The following is a 22,480-nucleotide window of genomic DNA, read 5'->3' as shown; positions in this document are numbered from 1 at the left end:
AAGAAAATTGAAACAATGGTAAAATAACTGTATCAAAGATTCAGGTTTATTGTTGCAAAAACATGTATGTGAGCCAAAAGTTGCACTTGTAGAATAGCGTGTGTCCCAAAAATCCTAAAACAAAAGTGTAATTTGAATGTAAACCAAATGTGTTAAATGGTGAATATGTTCCAAATAGGACAAAACAAATTCCTATTTTGGTTGACATGTAGTATTGCTATGGCTCACTTGTGGCCCAGATCTGGCAAACAAGAGCGGACGGCCCAAGTTCCAACATTCCATGGGGTATGTGGGAAGAGTGGGCTGTGGGCCAGATCCGGGTCCAAACTATTTTTGCTCTGGGGTTAGGAATATATTACATCACAACATACAATTCTCTGCTTGTTACAGATGATGCTCAACCAGCACGGACAGGTTCATAGAGAAACGCATTTGCTACTTCTCGGACACCGTAGTGAACAACTCATTGCGTCGGGCCAATGGGAAGCCAACAGTGCAGCGAGCAAGGTTGTCTGCACCCGCGATTCTTAGCAGGGTGGGTTGAGCTGTAGTTTATGTCGTTACTAGGCAGCGGTAACGCTTCTGCTGACAGAGACCTCTCGCTAACTCTGTGTGAAGTTACACTACGGACCGGACACAACAGCAGGGGGCTCGCCCGCTGGGGAGAACTACCACCGTCACCCTGGCGTCCTCAAGGTTCATGTCTACTTGGGTTTCTTTATTAAACAACTCTCACGTAGCTGAGCGTCCCTGAAATGTAGCCCCCCAAGCTAAGCTAGCGTTAGCTCTGTTTCAAAACTACCTCTGTGTTCCAGCGACATAAGAGAAAAGCTGCGGAAGAAGGGACGTGCTCTGCAAGAAACTCTGGTAAAAAACCGACATGAGGACGACGTCCAGGTAAAGTTACACCAGTTCACATTAATGGACGCAGTTAAAGACAAAAATGAAGTCTTACTTGTTTACTGTGCACTGATGGTAGCCATCATTTTGAGTTGAAATGAACAAGAGTCCTCCCCAACATGAGAGACTCGAGTCAGACCCACAGTGAAGCTGCTAACTCTTCAGCTCATATAATTATACTCGATAGGCTCTGGTTCCGTCCAAGTTGGGTGAAGGGAAACGACCAACCACCATGAAGGTTGGTGTGTGTTTGTTCTGTAGACGGTAGTAAGCTGTAGTTGCCCTCCTGTGTGCTGCTGGCTGCTCCACACCCCATCCCCACTATCTTCCTCCCCCTCTTCCAGCTTATCTGAGCTAATAAGCAGTGTGGATGCAGGTAGAGTTAGTGTGTGCAGTTCTGCTGTCGCTGCCTCTCTTCACTGTATCTGTGCTTGTGCATCACCAGGAACTCCAAGACAGCGGGGAGGACATGGGAGAGACACTGAAACGCAGGTTCAAGGAGCAGAGACGGAGGCGGAAGACAAAGGTACTTCATCGTATATATGTAAGGTTTCCAAATGATTAAAAGTGATTGTATTTGCAGATGATACAAACCTACTCTGTTGTAGTAGGACCTTGGAACCACTTTTGGATACCACGTAGAGGGAACTGAAAACTATTAAGAGTTGGTTTTATACAATAAATGAACACTGAACTAACCCACTCTATCAAATTTAAACCACTAAAATGTAAAGATCTGGTTCACTGCCCAATTTATGGACAAAGCCCCAAAGAATATATTCTTACCCAACAGTATCCAAAGTTGAGTCAAATGAGAGAAAATCAGCATGAGCAAACAGGAGAAAGTTCTTTTTATAAACAATTACTGTTTTAACCATCACACAGAATCACTGTGTCCCAGTAAAATGAGTCAATTCTTCGAATAATTGTGCAAAGGGACTGAAAATCTGTTTAACATTGTATAAGTTAAAACTAATGTTTAAAAATAACATGGGTATATGGAGGAGGATTTGGGTTGTCCTATTGCTGAAGTTTGTCCCATTCTGACTATCATGTTTTCTTTATTTGGTGTTTTCTTTTTGCTCTGAAAGCTGTATTTGTTACTCTATTATAAGCTTTATTGGTGTTTATTTGTTTATTTGACTTGTTTTGAGTGAAATATGGTAGCCTAAGCATAAAGCTTGAAGGAGTGTGTTTAACATAGATTCTAAGAAAGGGAAGACACAATAAGCTCACACTACATTCCTACTCCTTCCAGACATAGAATGTGCACTTAAATGGATATTTTTGTCTTTTTTCTTGTCTAAAATGCCAGACTAAACTTTTCATTCATTCATTCTTCTGGCACCCTGTCAATTCTCATTCCCTGATCCTCTAACTGTCTCCACTTAAGAGCTCTGACACTAAAAGCGCTAATCGCTGCTGCATTTCTTGCTAAATATTAGCTGCTTGAGCAGTCTTCAGCCCAGGAGTCCCAGGATGATGTGGAAGAGATATCCAGCATCCAGCACCACAGTGAAAATGAGGGATCAGCTGAGCAGGCAGCAGAGCCAGTTGTTGGTTCGAGACCTCCAACTGGTTCTAAGAGAGGTAGGTGTCCCATGAATCTGTCTCACCTGATGCCTCAGTATAATGAGCTGCATTTCTCAAAATACAGCCACAAAACAACTGTTTTTAAAGAAAAAAGACAAAAAATGACACTGAAAATCTGGAAATATCTTGTAAACTAATCTGAGATGCTGATGAAGGACATAATGTCAAAATTGGAGGTAAGAAAGAGACAATTTAGTCCTTCAGTAAAGAGATTTGATAACCCCTGTAATGCGTGTTTTAAAGTGTTTTTGTTGCACATACTACTTAAATGTAGCTTTTTTTGTTGTTTTGTTCACTTTTAGTTTTTGCTCTGTTATAGGCACTGTTGTTTAATTGTTGTTTCGTGATGTGCTTCTGTTCATGTCTCTCCTCAGAAATGCAGCATACTACTGGCTCTCAGCATTTAGACACCTCTGTCAAAAAATACTTGGAAGAGAGGCTGAGAGCCGCCATGGTAACTCCAAATATATCTTTTCCACACAAACCAGCTTTTAGGTTTAAATAAGAATTTAAAAGATCCATTTTTAGATGCAAATGTGAAATTCCCAATCCTTGAAGAAAAGTGTTGATGCATAATGAATGGCCTCTTTTGTTTCAGTCTAAAGGTCAGAGCCTTCAGCAGGAGGAGGCCTCTCCAGAGCCAGCCAGTCGCTTACAGAGCTTCAGAGACAGAGACACTGTAACAAGGTTTGACAGAGAGGTGAGTATGTTCCTCAATCCATCCATGATTATACCACTGTGATACAACCCTGCGATGGTTATTTAACTCCCAGTGTTTTCCAGGTTGAACCAGACAAAGCTGGAAGACATAACGTCCCTCCGGACATTAGCAACAGGGTCAAGTTACGAGAAGCAACAAGACAAGTAAGACATAGAAAAACATGCAATCCTTTATGTACCATTCATTTATATCATTGTATTTATTTGTTCTTTTCCAATGTAGGCAGAACAAGGGCTCCCGACTGCTGAAGAAGCATACAAATTCTTTACGTTCAACTTTGAGCCAGATCCACAACATGAGACAGAGAAGATTAACAGGAAAAGACAAAAACAGAATAAAACAACTGAGGACAGAGGCGAAGAAGGGGGACATGAAGCTGAAGATCAAGAAGATGGTGACATAGATGAGGATAATCAAGATGAAAATGAAGACACCAACAATATTGTAAGAAAGTAGTCACTTGTAGGGTAGACTTCTCCAATAATGTGTTGAGTTTTTATTGTATTGTGTGAACATCACAGAAACTGCAACTTCACAAGGTATATTAGGCTCAGTTCAAATTAAGACCTTTATTCATAGCGTCCATTCAGGTCATTAATCTTTGTAAATGTGTATGTGTGTCCTAATTATTTCCACACGATTCGTAGCTGCGGTTGCATAAGTCACACGTAGGTTCTGTCTACCTCATATTCTTTGTCCTGCCTCAGAGTGAAGAAGATCCTTTGGTTCGAGGCGAAGAGGAAGATTTATTCCTCATTGAAAAGTCATCCCAAGACTTCCTGGAAGTGAAGAAAGCAGAGTATGTCGGGTATCAAAAACGTATCCAGAGAGAGAGAGAAAGTGAGCTTCTCTTTACCCCAAGTTCCCGACCAGGTACTCTAATGCACTGAACCACATGATAAACACCTACATCTCTTCAAAACTGATCCTCAGTTTTAATATTCTGTTCAGGATAATCAATATATTTAAATGTTTTATTTATTGTTGTCACAGTGCCAACATCCATTAAACTGCCTGAAAACACGAGGCCCCGTTATCTCGAGGATGAGGGTCTGTATGTGGGGAAAAGGCCCCCTATGTCCCAGACCAATGAGAACATTCTGGAGAGCCGCATTTTAAAAATGGAAGAGGTAATCTCAACCAACATACTAGACAGTTTAACTATGTCACTGGCTCTGAACCTTCCAGGAATTCTCTGAAATGCATTTTAATTCTTATAATTTATTAAGGGAAAGAAGTGGATTGGAGATGATGGCAGGATCATGGCTCTGCCGGACCCCATTAAGGAATCATCCACAAGACCCCCTCTCTTCCACATGGAGGAGGACCTGGACCCGGCTCTGCAAACTGTATACAGGAAGGTCAGACACATGCCCGCTGTGACTCCCACTTTGATCAGCACATCCATTTACCAAATCTAAATCTGTTATGACCCCCTAAAAAGGCTCCTCACAAAGAAGTGAAATAATTCAGAGTCACTAAATAGCAGCAAAGATCTACGTTTATTACTGAAGACCCATTTGGTCACACAGTTCAACACCTCTGCTATTGCTATATCCTGTAACGTGAATTTACATGTACAATTTACAAATGTCGGAACTGGTGGATCTCCTTGCACAGCCTCTTTTCAAAACAAGCGTCCATGTTCTTCATCTTCTTCTCTTCTTAGCAACCAAACCCTAGAGTGTGCCTCCAACTGGAAAGTGTTGAACAACAGCATCTATTGTCCCTGCAGCATGCACAATGAATGCATACAGTCAGCGGCCTCACAAATTTTGGTCTGCACGTCGTCTGTATAGGGGTCTGTGTGTACCCTTAGCTAAATCTTCTGTTCACTTAGAAAGGTTTCTTATCTGATTTAAGGATATCTATGTTTATACATGCAAGCAAAACACAGGTGCTAAATATATTTCAATGTGATCATTGTTTTTCAAAATATTGAATGATTGATGATGATTTCAATTCCCCAGGCAATAAAGTCCAAGTATGCAAACATGTACATAGCTGGTACAGCAGATCCTGAGGGAGACTACCAACTTGATGTTGATGTTTCTGGGCTGATCTTCTCCCATCACCCACTCTTCAGTCGCGAACATGTCCTGGGAGCCCGGCTAGCTCAGCTGTACGACCAGTACCTCACCAGGCAGCACAATAACCTGACAGGACACTTGACTGACAAGGTAATGTCACCAATACTATAAAACGTCCTTACATTTTTCTTCCTTAAAACGTATTATTCAAAGAGGTCCCATATATAAATCGAGTGTGTTTTGTTTTTTCTGTCGGCTGCAGTTGAATGGGTTGAGGAGTGCACTGCGGAATATGCTTGAGATCCACGACAGCCAGAGCCTCACTCAGGCCATGCAGCAGAGGATATCTGATTACAGTCTGGAGATTCGGTGAGTTTCCCAGATCTTGTCTCTCCCATCTGTGTCCTGTCCAGACATCTACCTCTACTATACTTTAATCACTATGACTATCAATATTCCTGCTGCATGTTTGTCCCTCTTATTACTGTAGAAATACTCGGCAGCTACGAGACAGCGAGCAGGAGAAAGACCGGACTCTGCTGAAGAACATAATTAAAGTGTGGAAGGAGATCAAGGCCCTGAGAGAGTTCCAGACGTTCACCAACACACCCTACAAGCTCTTCCTCAGAAAGTAATGCTCTGTAATTTTTACCAAATACAATGTGATTCCTATATTCACGACCCCTCCCCTACCTATGTCTACTGGATAATATATCTTCTTGTTAACCACAGATTCTTGTAATCCTGTGACTAATGGGACCCTCTCGAAAATGAGTTGGTGCAACTCCAGGGGTTTATCCCATTTGAATAAATAAATGTCACAACAACTAATGTGCTGTGTTTTCCACATTTGCTCCAGAGAGAATGTAGACCAGGCGTCAGATGAGCAGGTGTTTGAGGATGAAATCTCGGCAGAAGTTGTGGAATTGGAGGCTGAGAGTGAGGAGGACTACCAACGAAAGCTGGCAGAGTACAAGAAACAGCTGGCAGAGTGGAAGCTCTCAAGAAGAAAACAGGTGCCTAACTATTCAATATTTATTTGCTTGGATTAGTTAGTGACATCTAAACATATTGTATGCTACTGTACAAATAAACTCTGTTTATTTATATCTTAAGCTTATAGAAAAAAATCTGCATGGCCTTGTTGACTGTGTAAATATGAAAATATAGTGATACCAACACTTATATCTCTTTGTTTGCAGAAAGCCAAAAAGAAGAAGAGAAAAAAGAAGAAGAAGGGCCAGTTACAGGATGACACAGAAGAAGATGAAGACCAGGAGTTGAGTGAATCAGAAGGGCCTGAGGAAGAAGACTGTCCAAAGCCTGAGCCTCCCGAGAGGCCAGACTTTGACTCTATAGAGCAGCAAGTCAGAGAGAAGGCCTTCAGGATACGCAGGAAACCAGGAGAGTCCGTCCTGATTCCTGAGCTGCATGCATCTGGAAACATCACGGCCAATGACCTCTGCCCCAGGTACGAGCACAATCATGGAGAAAGTCTGGGTTTCTTACAGAAGATTTTAACTTTGATTCAGATTAACCTTTTTAGAAAAGATTTTATTTAACAAATCAAAGGATGCAAGCATTAATTTGTTTTACTTTGATGCTTCCCCCGGAAAAGACCTAACATGTGGTTTTTGTGATCCGATCACAAGTGGAAAGTGCGTGCGTTCACACCTGTCTGTGTCGGCGAGAGAGAGAGAGAGAGAGAGAGAGAGAGGAGTCAGGAGAGTCTGAATGAATCTCATGCAGCTGTGCTGTGATGAAAGTGGGGATCAGTGTTGATATAGTGGCGGTGGTTACAAACAAATCAACGAGAAGAGAAAAAAATAAGTGAACTGTAGCAGGTCAGAGGACATTAGCTGAGTAGGAGGTCCTTCATATGTGACCCAGGATGCATTCACGTTCATACTGCTAAACGAAGAGCTGTCCACCACAAAAAACACAGGTTAATACCAGGTGTGTATGGGGCCATATTTTAAAATTTCCACTCAACTTTTTGTTTAGGCTTCACTAGTGAAGACAATTGGTTAGGCAGCTGTGAGCCAAGTCAGTGGGTTCCAATGATAAGCAGAGCCAGGCAAGGAGACCAAGGTGAGAGGGAGAGATGGCTGGAGCAGATGAGGGTGAGCAGGCTGCTAGGTTTGATAGCTGGACAATAGAAGTGGTGAGTCTGAGCTGGGTATTAATGGCAGGCATAATCTTTGAGTGATAGCTGGTAACCTGACTCCTGCACACTGTGACGCTTAAGCACTGACCTCTAGGGCCCTATTTAATCTGTGTTATGCTGTTTTAAATGTGCGATTCTCATCCTGATTCTGTTATCATGTCACTGCGACTGGCCACCATAAAAAAAAAACGGGCCTAACAACTTTATTTGGAGGATATCGAACTAACTTCTTCTCGTCTGTCACATGATAAACTTCCTGTGTACTTGAAAATGGTGAAATTATCTCACTCCCTTGCAGATATCTCACTAGTGTTTTTACAAAAGTAGGATGATAACACTCAAAGATGGACTGCACTTTCACTGTGGATGCTTTTGTTTTCTCTTTTGTTGTAGGGCTGAAGTAGCTCGAAGAGAAGATGTTGCAAAACGCTCTCTTTTTATCAAGATCCTGTACAATGGCAAAGAAGTTTCCCGAACTGACAGCCGCTCCCTGAACACTGATTTCAGAGTGCACTTTGGTCAGATTTTCAATCTCAAGATAGTCAATTGTCCTCAAAGCATCAATTTGCAGGTACAGTACAGAAACGTGTGCTATTGCTGATAAATAGCCTCAGGAGAAGTTTTCTTTTCTCACCATCTCCATGTGGGTGCACGGTTTGCGGGCAGGTGTTTGAAGAGCTTGGATCATCGTGTTCCCTCCTGACTCAAGTGTTCGTCCCAGTGCCAGAACCTTCTGTCTTAACGGGCAGCGGCCCTCTTGAGGAATTTGAGTTCAGCAGCAACCAGAGAGTGATGTTTGACCATGAAGGAGTTGGAAGTGGTAAATGTCTCCACTTGACACCTGTTCAGATGTGAAACACTGTGGCTCAAAAATGCCATTCATTTCAGTAACACATTATTTATTGTCTGTCTGTCTGTCTGGCTCGTCAGATGTCCCCCTGTCCTTCGAGCCTGATGGCAGTAACAAACAGACCCTGCTGACCTCTGGTAAACTGTCCTGTTGTGTTTCCTGGGGTATTGGGGAGGATGATGTACCACTCGCCCCTCCTGTGTCTCAACAACCTGGTGGCATACACAGGTAATATCCCTTCAAGAACAGTATTGGTGGTCTTGTGGTTATGTTTGACAGTTTGGTCATTGCACGCACTTACTGTGACGTTAACACAATGCCTCTCCCTTTCATGAGAGGACACGGTGAAGTCAAAATTGGTAGTTGGTTCAGGCAGGTCACAAAATCAAGCTCAGCCACAATCCAGTGCGTCAGCTGTCAGCAGCAGATCTCTGCCACCCCACATCAGCTGATGGGTCAGCTGATCCCATCTGTTAGTAGTTTGAACACTTTCACTCTCTGTCTCTGTTTTAGTGGCCTGGGCCGTCTTGATGCTGTCACATCTATCGGGGCATCTGGACTGTATGACATGAAAAAAATTGGGGAGTGGGCCACGCAGTCACGATTGGACCCCAACGACCCAAAAAATGCTTCTATCATGCAGCTGCTAAAAGTGGGTGCCACAACACAGAGCTGTTCAAACATCTCAGTGATCCTGGAGAATTCAAGTTTCTCATTTTTGTAACTTTGTTTCTTTTGTTTACCAGGTGGCCAGAAGTGGAGAGGTGACAGCTCCAGAGTACTTCAGACTAGAGCAGCTCCAGGAGGAGTTTAACTTTGTGACTGATGAAGAGTTGGAGGGGTCAAAACGATTTCGCCTGCTCAGGCTCAGGAACCAAGAAGTTGCAGAGTTTCGAAATTACAAATGTGTTCCTGGTCTGGAGAGGGAGGTCTCGGATAAGGTTTTCCAGGTCAGCCTTCCAAATATTTACATGTCGTAGAATGTTATGAATATGGCAAAAGGAGGATATATTTGCTCTATGTGAGGTAATTTTTTTTCTTTGGTCAACATTAGGAGTATGAGAAGAGACTGAAGGATGGAGAGATAATTGACACCAAGGAACATCTGGATTCACACAGAGCTTTAGTTGCCAAATACCTTCAGAAGGTGAATAAACACATCAGATGTAAACATGTTTTTACCTCGGTGTTTTGCTCATGATATTTTCACATATTTTGGCATTTACCCACAGATCCGAGAATCAGTCATCAACAGATTTCTTCTTGCCAAGCATCACTACCTCCTGTCTGACTTGGTGATTGAAGAGGAGATTCCGAGCATCGGGTAAATACTCCTGTGGGCATTATTAATTCACTAAATAGTCTGTCTCACTTTTAAATCCCAGCTCTCTGTCTTCTAAATGGAATTCATTTATGTTTGTGGGATGCATGTTGATGCGTATTCCCACTTGCCAAACAAATTAAAAAGCTACAAAGTGTGTGTAAACTGTGGGATCAGCAGCCAAATCAACTTATCAGATTGACGGCGCCCATATAAATCACAGGGTGACGTACATTTGTTTTTTTTGGCCTGATGCTGCTTCAGCCTATTTGCTCTTGAGCTCCACACTGCACTAATACTGTTTTCCGGAACTGTTTAAGGTGGTTCTTCAGTCTTCAGTCTCTTGATGGCGTTTGAGTAGATTTCTACATTGTGATGCACGTCAACCCCAGTCACGCTATCGGATGGGAGGCACATGGTGTTTATTATTGAAAGTGAATGTTAAAATTTCTTCTGTTCCAATTTTCTTCTGTTCTCTTGCTTTGCGTTTTAACAGTGGTGCAGGTCCGGGGTATGCGCTTAGAGTTTCTTTCTTTTTCTCCCACCCTATGTGTTTATGTTTCTCCTTTTAGTTTGAACCCTGAGTAGCACCGTAGTAACAATTCGACTCGTGCAGTAGTTACTCTGTGTTCCTCGTGTATTTTGCAAATATTTTAATGCATAGATCATCTATGATGTGATATCTATTATAAATTTATAATATAGTCACATTATCCATTATAATAATGTTATCATACTCTATTTGTAACTCTAAGTAGTGAAGCAGTTTGGCATAATTTGAACTGTATTAATCTTTCTTCAACTGCTGTGATACAAAAGAGTTATACACAGAATAAACCAACCTTACTGGTCCCATGTGCTAACAGCTCTTTCTTTGCCATCAGAGGTCACAGGAGATAAACACTCTACTCATGACTATTGTGATTGTAAAATTACAAATACCTGGACGGGCTAAAGTGTTGGTGGCAATAATCCCACACTCTCAATGAAAAAGTATTTGTGATCGGTAGATAAATTCATGTAGTCCGTCTGATGCCATTTCAAATGAATGGTTGACACAAGGGGTTTCTTGTGACACTCAGGATCCTAGGAATCAATCTTTTCAAGCTGGCTGAATCCAAGCGGCCGCTGAAACCTCAGAGGAAAGAGAGGAAGAAGGTGACAGCTCAGAATCTGTCAGACGGAGACATCAGACTGCTGGTCAACATCATCCGGGCCTATGACATTCCCGTCCGCAGACCCCAGAGCAAGTCAGTGTTCAGCACACCCACTCATGTTGAGAGTACTGTAGGGAGGAATGAAAGTCCTCGTTTCCCCCCAGAAATGTTGATGAAAATCCTACTTTTGTTATGATGATTTTGCAGGATTAAAGACTTTGTTTTTTATTTTAGTAAACCAGGACAATCACCTCAGAGTGTCATCCAGGGCAGCGACTGGCTGATCGGACAGGTATAACACACCTCAAACTTTTCTCTAGATCTGGCAGCAATTTAATCTGTATGATCAATATTATCTATGTCTTTAATGTGTGTTTTTTGTAATGTAGGTGCAAGTGAGGCCATTTGTGGAGGTTTCCTTCCAGCGCACAGTACTTCAAACCACCACAGCAGATGGACCAAACCCCTGTTGGAATGAGGAGCTGCAGCTGCCATTTAGGTGAGCAACAGTGTATTTCATGTAGGGTGACTACCAGGTGTCCTGTTTGATGTGGGACTGCACAGCATTTCTATCCCTTCTCCCAAAAAAAATTCTCTGTGTTTTTATATTGAACTGTATAATAGAATTTGAATTTCACCTTAAACAGCTATTAAAATATTTTTAAGATTTAAAAACACATCCTAGTGTTAGGAGAAATATTACATTTTCATACATGACCAACAATTCCTAAACAAATGTGAAATATAGTGTAATATTATCAAATTATTCATCTCACAAAGGTGACATAGACCTGACAGAGTTGATCCATATCTGACGGTGGTGACTTGAATTTGTAGTCATTTTAGCTCTCAAATACATTGAATCAATCAATTACATCATTGAGACCAACAAACCAAACAAAGAATAGGTTGTTTATCAACTTGAATAAAATATGTCTCTTACCTAATGGCTGTGAAGAACCTAACACAGGCAGACACACAAGAAAAAAGAGTCTAGATGTTTTGAATTAATGAGTTGGATTTTGAAATTTTAATTTATAAACTGGCCTTCTTCTCTACAGTGCCCCAAATGGTGACTACAGCATTGCCAGCTTGCAGTCAGCGAAAGATGAAGTCTTCATCAGCATATTTGATGAGGTGGTTTATGAAACTGGAGTGGTGAGTAAACCACTCTGACTTTATCTTTCTCTCATCTCAATCACAGTATTTATGCGAGTAAATGTTCCTGTAACTGCAGTATTTTACTTTTTAGAATGACAAGGACGGCGGGAAATCGATTCACACCCGAGCAGAGAAGCACTGGCTGGGCTCTGTCAAGATTCCCTTCAGCACTATTTATTCTCAGTCCAGGGTGAGAGTCATTATTTGTCGTGTGTGTGTGTGTGTATGTATGGGTGGGTGTGTGTGTTTTAACGGATTTTGTTTTGTTTTTCTTTTTTCGACCATCTGGCAGATTGATGGAACATTCAAGGTGAACACACCGGCAGTGCTGCTGGGATACAGTAAGGAGCGGAGCCATGGCACTAATGGTGGTTATGATATGCGAAGCCTGAGCGAGGGAGCATTTATCACAGTATTCATCACCATCGAACCTCAGCTGGTGCCCGGGGAGCCCATCAGGGAGAAGGTGAGTCGTGTCTAGGACCTCAAGCATGGGATTGTGTCTGCTTTTTAGTTTTCAATCAGCATCATTGTCTGCTTGTTTATTTATTAATTTTTTTCAGATTGTAACATTGATGGTCACATCTAGTTCATATAATATAGATGTATGTGTTTGACCAAATAGCTTCCATATTAAAATATTCATTTTCTCTTATGTTTGCCTTTTTGTCACTGACTTGATTTTGCTCTGCTGCATGCACTAGTTAAAGGAACTGAAGGTAAAAGTTCACAAGGACACTCATTAGAATCATCTTTTTTTTTTTACCTAATTCACCCATTCATGACCCCATCCCTCTAATGAGGTATTGAGTAATTCAGATAGTTCTGACCTGTATTTACCTGCAGTTAAGTTTTGACCTTGTTGTGCAGTTTGACAGCCAGGAGGATGAGCACTTACTTCAGGCCTCAGAGAGATTTGAGAGGGATGCAGCCCAGCAATATCCGGACCGACCCTTCATTACCACTGTCATAGACCTCAATGGGAAAACGGTCTTCATCACACGATATATTCGACCGCTCAACCCCCCACAGGAGTTACTGGATGCATTCCCTAACAACCCCCAGGAAGCCACGGTCAGTGTGATTGAACTGAGTATATAGAAATGTGCAGGGCTGAACTAGGCCAATATCCTGTACTTTTAAGTATAACAAAAAAAAAAGACCAATCGAATTCTGCAGCCATAATAAAAAAGGCTGGTTCAACTTTCACCTTCTGTAATCACAAACCCCAAACAGCCTCAGAGCAGTTACACTCTGACTCATAAGATTAGAAACAAATAAGAGTATACCTAATTGCACACTAGATGTGGCAGATTAACTGAACACAGTCACTTACACTAACCTGAGAAGGACATTGACACTGTACTGATTGAAGCAGTTTTCAGTCATGACCTGTGGGCAAAATTCAGAGAATTGGCAACAGAGTTTACCCAGAGTTTTCCTTCACACATGCACAACAGAGCGAGAGGTTCTCTGCACAGCAATGAATCCTCTGCATTATTCAGGCGAGAGGTGGAGCGGCCAGATGCAGCAGGCAGAGGATTTCAGACAGATTTCTCCTGGATTTCTTTCGGACATTGTTCTAGGAGGTCAGGCGGAGAAAGTTCGCAGAGGAGCGTCTCACTCCGTCATTTACGTTCACACATTGACCTCCTCCAGAGAAAATACAGAGGAACTGCGGAGTTCAGTGCATGTCTGCAAGCAGACCACAGTCTGAAAATAGAGCAGGAATGGCACAAGCAGAGCTCTGCCCAGAGAGGACAGGCTGTGCTTTCAATATGATGAGGGAGCCATAGAGACAGAATTAAACTTTATACACAATATGAAAACTACAGCAACATAAGGGATTCTTTGAGGAGAATGTGAGAAATATTGCTAAGAATTGCTTTAGGGGCTGTATGTGTGAACATAAATATCCGAGGGAGAGGCTCCGGATTTTCTGCAGACTCTCTCCATCTTGTCCCTTGTATAAAGTCCGCAGAAAGTCTGAAGGGGCCGATATGAGTACACAGCAGGAGGTCCTCCATAGGTTTCATGATCTGCCTGCTGCACCAGCCCTGTGAACACGTCTGAGAAAGTCCGGACCCAATTCTCCGGACCTTTTTTGGATGTCATGTCTGAAAATGGCCTAATTGTGCTTAATTTATGCAATACATGTGAATGTCATACCAATTAAGTGTATTGAAATTGGAAATTTTGAAATAGAAAGAGGCTGCTCAGATGCCTGTGTTTCTTATTGACTCCACTTACTCTGTCCCTACACAGGCCCTGGTTGCCCGGTTTGTTTCGCTCATCCCATCTCTGCCAGACAGAGTTTCCTTTTCTGGTGTCTGTGACCTGTGGAGCACCTGTGATGTGAGTCAACTCTCTTTGAGATATTGGGACTGTAAAAGGAGGTAATCGCCTGTCTTACAGTACCTTGTTTCCTCTTCCTGTTTGTAGCAATTCCTCACCCTCCTAGCAGGAGATGAAGAGGAACATGCTGTACTGTTGTGCAACTACTTTCTGTCAATGGGCAAGAAAGCCTGGCTCATCATTGGAACTGCTATACCGGAGGTGGGTTATATTTCTTTTTAAAATATGGCGATTTTACCAATGGACATGTATAGAAAAGTAACATAGCTTTTGAGGCCTAAATCAGCAGCTCTAAGCTTTTTAAATGTTTCATTTCTCAGGGACCCACAGCGTATGTCCTGACCTATGAGCAGAGCCGCTACCTGATATGGAATCCCAGCAGTGGTCAGTACTATGGCCAGTATGACACCTTTTGCCCACTGCAGACAGTTGGTTGCCTGGTCAATGCTGACAATGTGAGTGAGAGAGACACTATATCACATTTTTCACAATGTGACACTTCACTCTTTAATAATTTCCTTTTGTTTGCTGTGACTAATTATATGTTCTGTGGCATATAGGTGTGGTTAAATGTTCAACAATACACTGCACCAATGAGGATGAGTTTTGACACCACAAAAGCAAATTTGTGGAAGCCCTTTTTCTCCCGCTCATTCTCCCACCCTGGACTGTCAAGCGTACAAGTGAGTGTTCAACATGTCCGCATAGTCTCAAAGTATTTTTTTTTTTATGTCATCAATATTTCAACTAAATCGAATTGTCTTTAGCAAGAGGAGCTGGTGTACCGACGCACAGACAAAGCAGCTGCAGCTGAGCTTCAGGACAGGCGAGTTATGGCAACTGATTTTGTTCTTGAAATGTTTATTCCAACAATTTGTTACTTGAATTTTAAGCTACACTTAAGACAAAATGCATCTCTTTCCACACAGAATTGAGAAGATCCTGAAGGAGAAGATCATGGAGTGGCGTCCTCGTCAACCAACCCGCTGGAACCGCTACTGCACCACCACCCTCAAACAATTCCTGCCCAAACTGGAGCTGAGTGGGGGGCGCGACGTGGCTGAGGGGCACCGCCACGAGTTGCAGAGCCTGCTGGGAGACAACAGGGTAAGACTGAAATGGGTGTTACTCTAAACTGTGTGATATAATCAGACATCAATCTGTCGTCATCTGCTTTGTAAAAGCTGGCGGAAAACATATGATCTCACTGACAGATTCATATCATAAATTACGTCTAATACTGCATATGTTTCTTTTTAGATTGCAGGATTCCCCTTGCATCTGCCCTTCTCTGAGATTCGTCCCATCGTAGAGGCAGTGCACAGCACTGGAGTTCACAATATCCAGGCATCAAATGTGGAGTTTGCCCTGGCTGTGTACGTGCACCCTTACCCTAATAATGTCCTATCCGTGTGGGTGTACCTGGCCTCACTGGTCCACACATGAGACACTGATCTCACTGTTTATGCTGCTTTCATAGATGAATGAACTATGGTCAGAGTGAAGCTCATTACATATTATGTTTCCACACCACTGTAAGATATTATTTGTATAAAATGTTGATCAGGTTAATATTAAAAAATATGTAGTTATGAGTTCAATATCTTTATGAGTTGGATATTTAGCTGCCTACTCTTCCTGTTTCCACTGCAAGCCACTTATTGCAATTAGATTAAGAAATGATCCTGGGCAGCTGGAGAAAAAAACAGCAGAGGGACCTGTCGTGTTGAGGTGTAACCAGAGAGGAAGCCTATTTAAAGCACTTGATGGTGACCTGTCCACACAAGCATTTTTAAATGATACATTTCTTTGGCAAAGACGTGTCCACAAGGTAAAATTAGGGACTTTATGTTGTTTGCATTTGCAAAATCGATGTGCATGCTAGGCATGCAAATGTTATATTTTTTAATGCATTTCATGTACTTGTATACAATGAAATTGTGATGGCAATTTCTTTTGAATAAAGAGCAAAGTAAGTGCTGGTCTTTCTGAGATTTGGTCCCTGTAGATGCCCACAAAACATCAAGTATATGAGAAGGGAAAAGAAAAGAAAATTAGCACTTTGACTAGGATTTCTGAACATTTCTTGCATTATTTTCTTGCACTGTGGTTCAGCCCATCCGAAGTCTAGGAGGGCTGCACACATCCAGCAGCTCAGACAAGCAGATAGGGAAGACCACCCTTCAGCAACTGTCAGCAGGCCTGGCTAAGATCAATTCAAGCCAGCTTCCTGGAAGTACAAGGTGTGGTGCTTTAGCTTCATCTTGTACCCAAGGGTAATGTGGTCACTGAAGCAGGATGGAAGCAAAAGCAACTCATTCATCTGCAGATGGATTGGGTTTCAAAAGTGCCTCCAAACAACAAGCCTGTAAGGGTGGATCACACTGCAGCTACCCTTAAAATCAAATACCCTTAGATACAGGCAAGAGAAGGCATGGTGATGGATCTGAGGGACTCTGCTGATAAGTCTGTGAGGGACATGCCTGTGTGGTGACAGGGAGGAAATGGAGGTCGTAAGAGGAAGTTCAGAAAGCAGTGAGCCAGATGGAGCCCAAGCAGATAGTGGGCACAGTCCAAACAGGACGGGCAGGGCTTGGATGGAGTGACCCATGGATCTTGTGGTCCAGAGCCAGCAAGAAGATGAGGAAGGATCTTGTTATTTCTGAGGTCACGCGCATGGCTCAGAAAGAGAACAGAGTCATGGCCATGGCACAAGGGGCAACCAGGGTGCTCGACAATGTGGGAGGGGGTGTTGAGCCAGGCAGTTAGCTGGGCAGACTTATGGAAGCTGCCACAAGCCTGAGTCAGTCTCCTCATTAGGGCAACCTACGACTCCCTGCCCTCCCACCGCAATCTGCACAAGGGGCTGAGGACAGAGCAAGCCTGTGACCTCTGTGGGACCACCAACTCCTCTGTCCACCACTCTTGCAAGTTGCAAGACCGCTCTCACACACGACTGGTTCAGGTGGAGACACGACCAGGTACTCAGAAAGCTGGTTGCGGTGGTGGAGAGAAAGAGGCAAGCCAAGAGAGCCAGATGAAGACCCAACAGTGGAGCCATCTCAGAAGACAAGGGGAGTCCACAGACACCACCAGCAGGAGACCAGCACCCTCGCCCCTCTTGTCTGGGATGGAGTGGAGATTAGAAGTTGATCTTGGCAGGCGGCTCTATTTTCTATGACAGATCTGCAGCACCACACTGCGACCTGACATGTTGCTCTAGTCAGCTGGAATAAAATCAGCGCTGCTGGTGGAGCTGACTGTGCCATGGAAGGAAGGATTGGAGGCACTGCATGAAAGGAAGGGGAAAAAATATGCAGACCTGGTTGCAGAGTGCAGGGAAGGTGGGTGGAATATAAAACTCTGGAGATCGGTACAAGTGGCTTTGTTGGAAGCTCAACATTACACCTGCTCTGAGATCTAGGGCTGTGTGGCAAGGAGCTACACAAAGCCAATCAGGAGCTCTCCAAAGAGGCAGAGAAGGCCAGCTACTGGTTATGGTTAAGAAGGCGGGACAAGATTCAGACAGATCCCTGTTCACTGCCTGTTCTTTATTCTTTATAAGACCAACATATTATTTGAATGGTATGTGTACAGAGTTTTACTGAATAAATTGGGCGGAGCCTTTTATTGTGAAGGTGTTTTCTAATCTAACAGAGGTTAGTTTGAATTCAGAAAGTATTATTGGAAGAAACAGATACCAACTCATCATTCGTCCATGGTCAAACCATGAATGATTAAATTTTAAACAGAGCTGAAATGATCAGTCAATTATTCAGTTATTTGTCTGACAGGAAATGAATGGCTCACTTATATATTTTAACTGCTTGATGGTTCCAATATTTATTTTAAAGAAAAACTTTTCCAGTGTGAAGGCTTTATTTTTGTAAATTAAATGTGATGTAGGCTTTTGGTTCAAGAAAACAACACATCTGAACAGTTATAGACAAACTGATTAATTAATGGGGAAAATAACTGGCAGATTAACTAACATAAAAAAAAACCCTGAGTGTATTAAAGATTCATGGCAGAAATTGTATGAGGGCAGAAAAAAAACTAGATATTTTATAAAAATACTGACACGCAACTAGTGATTGTTTCAGTTTTATTCCTTTAAAATGAAACAAATTGAACCAAACACATTAAACACAAAAAATAGGCCCCATGTAAGGACAGTTAGCTGCTCAGGTCACAAAGCATCACCATTCAACCATCTCTGACACAGAAATTACTGTAAACAGTTCATGATTATGAAAATAATAAAAAATCCCCAAATTGTAGCCATAACTTGTAGCCACATTTAACATCTCGATAAAACAATTATTTGTCAGTAATCAGTAGTTCACATTTAGTGTATCCGCTTTACAAATCATCCATTAGACAAAACACTCATTCATTGTTGTGTGGGTGATCCTACACTGAGACAGTCTGGCCTCAGCAGAAAGGAGAGAATAAGGGACCTTTTAAAGACACGAGAGGAAAACTGTAGATATAAGTAAACGGAATAGTTTGTAGAATTATTTGTGTTTGAGCTCACCTGAAGTGAAAAACAATCTCCATGAGGATGGAGACTCGTGGAGACTCAGGAATGTGTTTTACTGTTTGTGATGTTTGAGGATTACACTGTAAGACCTGTTCCATAAGAAACTGCATAATTATAATGTTAAGAGAAACTAGTTATAAATACACTGAAGCTTTGGTCATGAACCTGTCGTTAATATGGTACAAAATAAGTATAAACTCTTTACAGTCATGTAAAGTAGCAAACATCTCAATCAGTCCGTCTTTTCTCGTGCCTCCTTCTTCCTCCAGGTAATCAAAGCCTCCTGGGAAATGCGTAGTAAGACGACCCCGACACACACTGTTGTTAAACCACATAGCATGGCAAGGCAGTCGGTTAAAGTTAGCGCAGTCCACTCTTTGAAGAGCAGAGCAGAGGCGAGAATCACAGTGGACGTGAACATCACATAGTAAATGGCCTCGAACGTGTTGGAGCTGAAACACTCCAGGGCCTTATTGATGTAGAAGAACTGGATGAGGATGCTGACAGCCAGCGTCCCCAGCAAGCCCAGGAAGAGAGCCAGAGCTCTGCTGCTCAGCGGCCCTTCACCAAACACGTCTGGGGCCACCAGGCCAAGTCCTTTGCTGCTTGGAACAGTGAAGCTGCCCAGGAGGGAACATATAGACACATACACCATGATGTTTGATGAACCGTGAGCCGGAGCGATCCACGTGATGAGAGTGATCAGGAGCAGGACCACAAGGAGGGCATACGTTACAAACACTGCGGGATGACAAAGTCGTTAAGTCAACATAATGTACTTTCATGAGAAGTAAGAAAGCAGCTCGAATTGAAATGTTAACCTGGGTCTGACAGCCTCTCCTCCAGCTCCAGTCTCGACGTCACAGCCTCTGATTTAGGTGCATGAAGGATGAGCACGACTGAGCCACAGCAGCACAAAACACAGCCAAGTTTCCCCAGGATGTTCAAATGCTCGTTCAAGATCCAAGAAGCCAGCACAGCCCTGACCACACAAACACAGCACCTTGTTACACACACAGAAACCCATGGAAGCCATTACACGGTGCAGCCATGTTCTAGTTTGACTTTTGACACCTGCTATCTTCACATTATGATGGCTCACAATCACGGTACCAACATTATTTACATAACCTGAAATTGTATTAATGATGATTATGATGATCATTTTTAATACAGGCTTTCTGCAGTTTTCAGTGTTGAATTGGAGACTTTTCAGGACCACCCCTTTTAACAACATGTGGTATGCAGTTATTATATATTACTGTGATTTATTTGAGACAATCTGTATACCAGTAAAACCAGGTAAAAAGGCCTACATATATTTAATAAGTACATGCACTTGTACTTCCAAACTGTATAAAGGAATAATTCCAAGCTATAATAATAATTGGTTAATATGAGCTAGATTGAAATAAGTGGCAGAGAATGATTAGATTAACCCACAAAAAGGTTTTTACATTAAATTCATATTTTATGAGTTGTTTGATAAAATACTTGCAAATCATGAGACAATAAACTTTACAATAATTTTCTACAGAAAGTGACAAATATTTGCTGAGTAAAACAACAAGCAATTTGAATGTGTCCCCTTGGACCCCTAGAATCTTATATTTTTTATATTACTTTCTGAAACTCTGATGATATTTATTCATAAAATCATCCATGCCCTAAGTGATGATGACAATCCATCTGTGGCTTTACAAAAAGCTATGAGATAAGGCCAAATCCCACTGATTATAAATGTGTGTGTGTTATCTACATCTTTTTAGATGACAAAAACCTCCCCACACTCACCTTGAATTGTTATTACTCACTGTGGTTTGGTGAAAATAACATAAAATAAGATTAGATTAGATAAAAGAAAACGTTTTTAATCCAGAAGGAAATACTTGAGTCAGCTCTGGCTCCATAGTTACAATAACAAAACATTTAATAAAATAACCACTTAAATGTAAAAATAATAGTAGTATAAAAAAACATGAGTGGAGAAAAAGCATCTCAAGAATAATGAGGAGTAAGAGAGGACCAGTGCCTAAATATATAAAAATACAACTAAAATGTTACAAGAAATATAAGAATATAGAAAATAAACTTCAAACTCAACTAAATAAAAAAAAAAAAATTGGTACTACAAGTGACCAATGAATGTGAGTATATGAATATATGAATATAATACTATACTTGATATTATTGGAAGTGATATTCTACATGCACACAATATTGCACATGAAGTTGTTGTACATGTTGAAATGTAATATTGCACTTGAAGCAATAAGTTCACTGTATACTGTTCTAGTTTGTCGAACCATATCACAACATCAACCTGAATGTTTCTTTATAAAAAGTAGGAACACATGTCTCACCCGAACAACACTCCCAGGGCTCCTAGTGGTGTGACTATCACAGCAGGGGCCGCATTGTATGCCAGGAAATTCCCAATCTGACCAATAATCACTGATGAGGTTCATAAAAAGATGCGTCAGCAGATTTAGACTCCAACACGAATGGAAAACAAGAGAAAGGGGGCATGGAGCACCAAACTCTACTGACTGAACTGTGCATCTTCAGTCGCCAGATGGCGCCATACTCACTGGCCAGTGTACCACTCCACCACAGCACATCGGTGAGGTAGGAGCCCCCTACAGGACACACAGGGAACAGTTCAGTTTGATCGTCTCTGTGCTGATCGTTAATATCATTTAATGGCTTCCATCGCTTCTACCCGGCTGTTAGGATTAATCACACAGTGTACCTCTGTCCCGGGAGCGTAATATCCCCTTTCTCTGCAGCACAAATGTCGACCCATTGATGACACTTGATATCACAGCTATTAGTATCCCGGTAACTGGAAGAGAACTGGCGCTTGGATCCGAGTCAAACGCCATGACTGCGCCTTTATATAAAGTCTATGATGTCTGCGCCTGTCTCTCATTTGTCTTTAGCCGTTAGCTGTTAGCTGCTAGCTGCTAGCTGTTAGCTTCACTGCAAAGTCCACTGTGCACAGTCACATGGTGGTGCGCATGCGCGGTCCCAGTGGTTCTGAAGGTTGCATTCACATAACAGCAGGTTTATGTGTCCATCACATGTCCAGGTAATGATCCTGTGAGCTGCTTCAACAGCCACCTCCACCCTGCACCGACACTCAGTCTGATACAGAGAGTTCCTAATGTCACACTGACGCTCCAGAGGCTGTCACATCACACAAACCCCACACTACTGTTGAAGCCATAATACACTTTTGTTTGTTTTATTGGATGTCCATGCAGAACCCTGAACATGTGATATATTACTTGAACGCTGGGTGGAGCACAAGGGTAAACGGGTGATGAGGAGGAGGCCTGTGTGATCGGATGGTTGATTACACTGTGTTAAACTAGATTTGCCAATGGTAGCTGGACTGTGATGAATTGGAATATGCACTGGTTCTTATGTGCTAAAATCACAATGATGATGGTGAACAACATTGTCAGTGTTGTGGCGTAAATAAATGGGTTTATATAATAATATATATATATTTATATATATATATATATATATATATATATATATATATTTGGGGGATTGCAACTGGTATGAAAATGAAAAGAATCGAACCGCTAAACAAGGAAGATAGACATTATGTTAGACTTGCTGCTGGAGTGCTTTTGAGCAAGGCATTAAATGCTCAAAGGAGGTTTTTTTC

At 42.0% G+C, this 22,480-nt stretch overlaps 2 protein-coding genes across 5 annotated transcripts; one reads left to right on the top strand and one right to left on the bottom strand.

Annotated features, from left to right (window-relative positions):
• Nucleotides 1–494: 494 nt before the first annotated feature.
• On the top strand, nucleotides 495–16,270 carry cc2d2a (coiled-coil and C2 domain containing 2A). 4 transcript variants are annotated; one of them, XM_034583616.1, is made up of 38 exons: nucleotides 520–696; nucleotides 816–897; nucleotides 1,088–1,138; nucleotides 1,346–1,426; nucleotides 2,346–2,490; nucleotides 2,868–2,947; nucleotides 3,092–3,193; nucleotides 3,277–3,357; nucleotides 3,437–3,658; nucleotides 3,922–4,087; nucleotides 4,208–4,344; nucleotides 4,444–4,575; nucleotides 5,185–5,394; nucleotides 5,507–5,613; nucleotides 5,735–5,875; nucleotides 6,104–6,260; nucleotides 6,447–6,715; nucleotides 7,805–7,982; nucleotides 8,078–8,231; nucleotides 8,342–8,489; nucleotides 8,775–8,913; nucleotides 9,008–9,211; nucleotides 9,316–9,408; nucleotides 9,494–9,585; nucleotides 10,665–10,832; nucleotides 10,974–11,031; nucleotides 11,129–11,238; nucleotides 11,801–11,897; nucleotides 11,992–12,090; nucleotides 12,193–12,366; nucleotides 12,771–12,974; nucleotides 14,166–14,255; nucleotides 14,343–14,456; nucleotides 14,576–14,710; nucleotides 14,816–14,938; nucleotides 15,023–15,081; nucleotides 15,185–15,362; nucleotides 15,516–16,270. In XM_034583616.1, the coding sequence occupies exons 3-38, from the start codon at nucleotides 1,133–1,135 to the stop codon at nucleotides 15,699–15,701; spliced, it is 4,839 nt and encodes a 1,612-aa protein (XP_034439507.1). In that variant the 5' UTR covers nucleotides 520–696; nucleotides 816–897; nucleotides 1,088–1,132; the 3' UTR covers nucleotides 15,702–16,270. The 4 variants fall into 4 exon arrangements, with proteins under 4 accessions (XP_034439508.1, XP_034439507.1, XP_034439505.1 ...); XM_034583617.1 differs by lacking the exon at nucleotides 1,088–1,138 and having other exon boundaries at nucleotides 495–696; XM_034583614.1 differs by having other exon boundaries at nucleotides 1,088–1,426.
• Nucleotides 16,271–18,134: 1,864 nt separating this feature from the next.
• nipa1 (NIPA magnesium transporter 1) lies at nucleotides 18,135–21,824 on the bottom strand. The gene is made up of 5 exons (XM_034582089.1): nucleotides 21,551–21,824; nucleotides 21,390–21,437; nucleotides 21,162–21,252; nucleotides 19,620–19,780; nucleotides 18,135–19,539 (listed from the first exon to the last, which is right to left on the bottom strand). Exons 1-5 carry the CDS (start codon nucleotides 21,681–21,683, stop codon nucleotides 19,031–19,033), a joined length of 942 nt encoding a protein of 313 aa, XP_034437980.1. The 5' UTR covers nucleotides 21,684–21,824; the 3' UTR covers nucleotides 18,135–19,030.
• Between the last annotated feature and the right edge of the window lie 656 nt (nucleotides 21,825–22,480).

This window comes from Hippoglossus hippoglossus, chromosome 4, assembly GCF_009819705.1.
Source record: "Hippoglossus hippoglossus isolate fHipHip1 chromosome 4, fHipHip1.pri, whole genome shotgun sequence".
Classification (NCBI taxonomy): Eukaryota; Metazoa; Chordata; class Actinopteri; order Pleuronectiformes; family Pleuronectidae; genus Hippoglossus; species Hippoglossus hippoglossus.
Note: the sequence above shows the minus strand (reverse complement) of the source record. Positions and strands in the feature narration are given on the sequence as shown.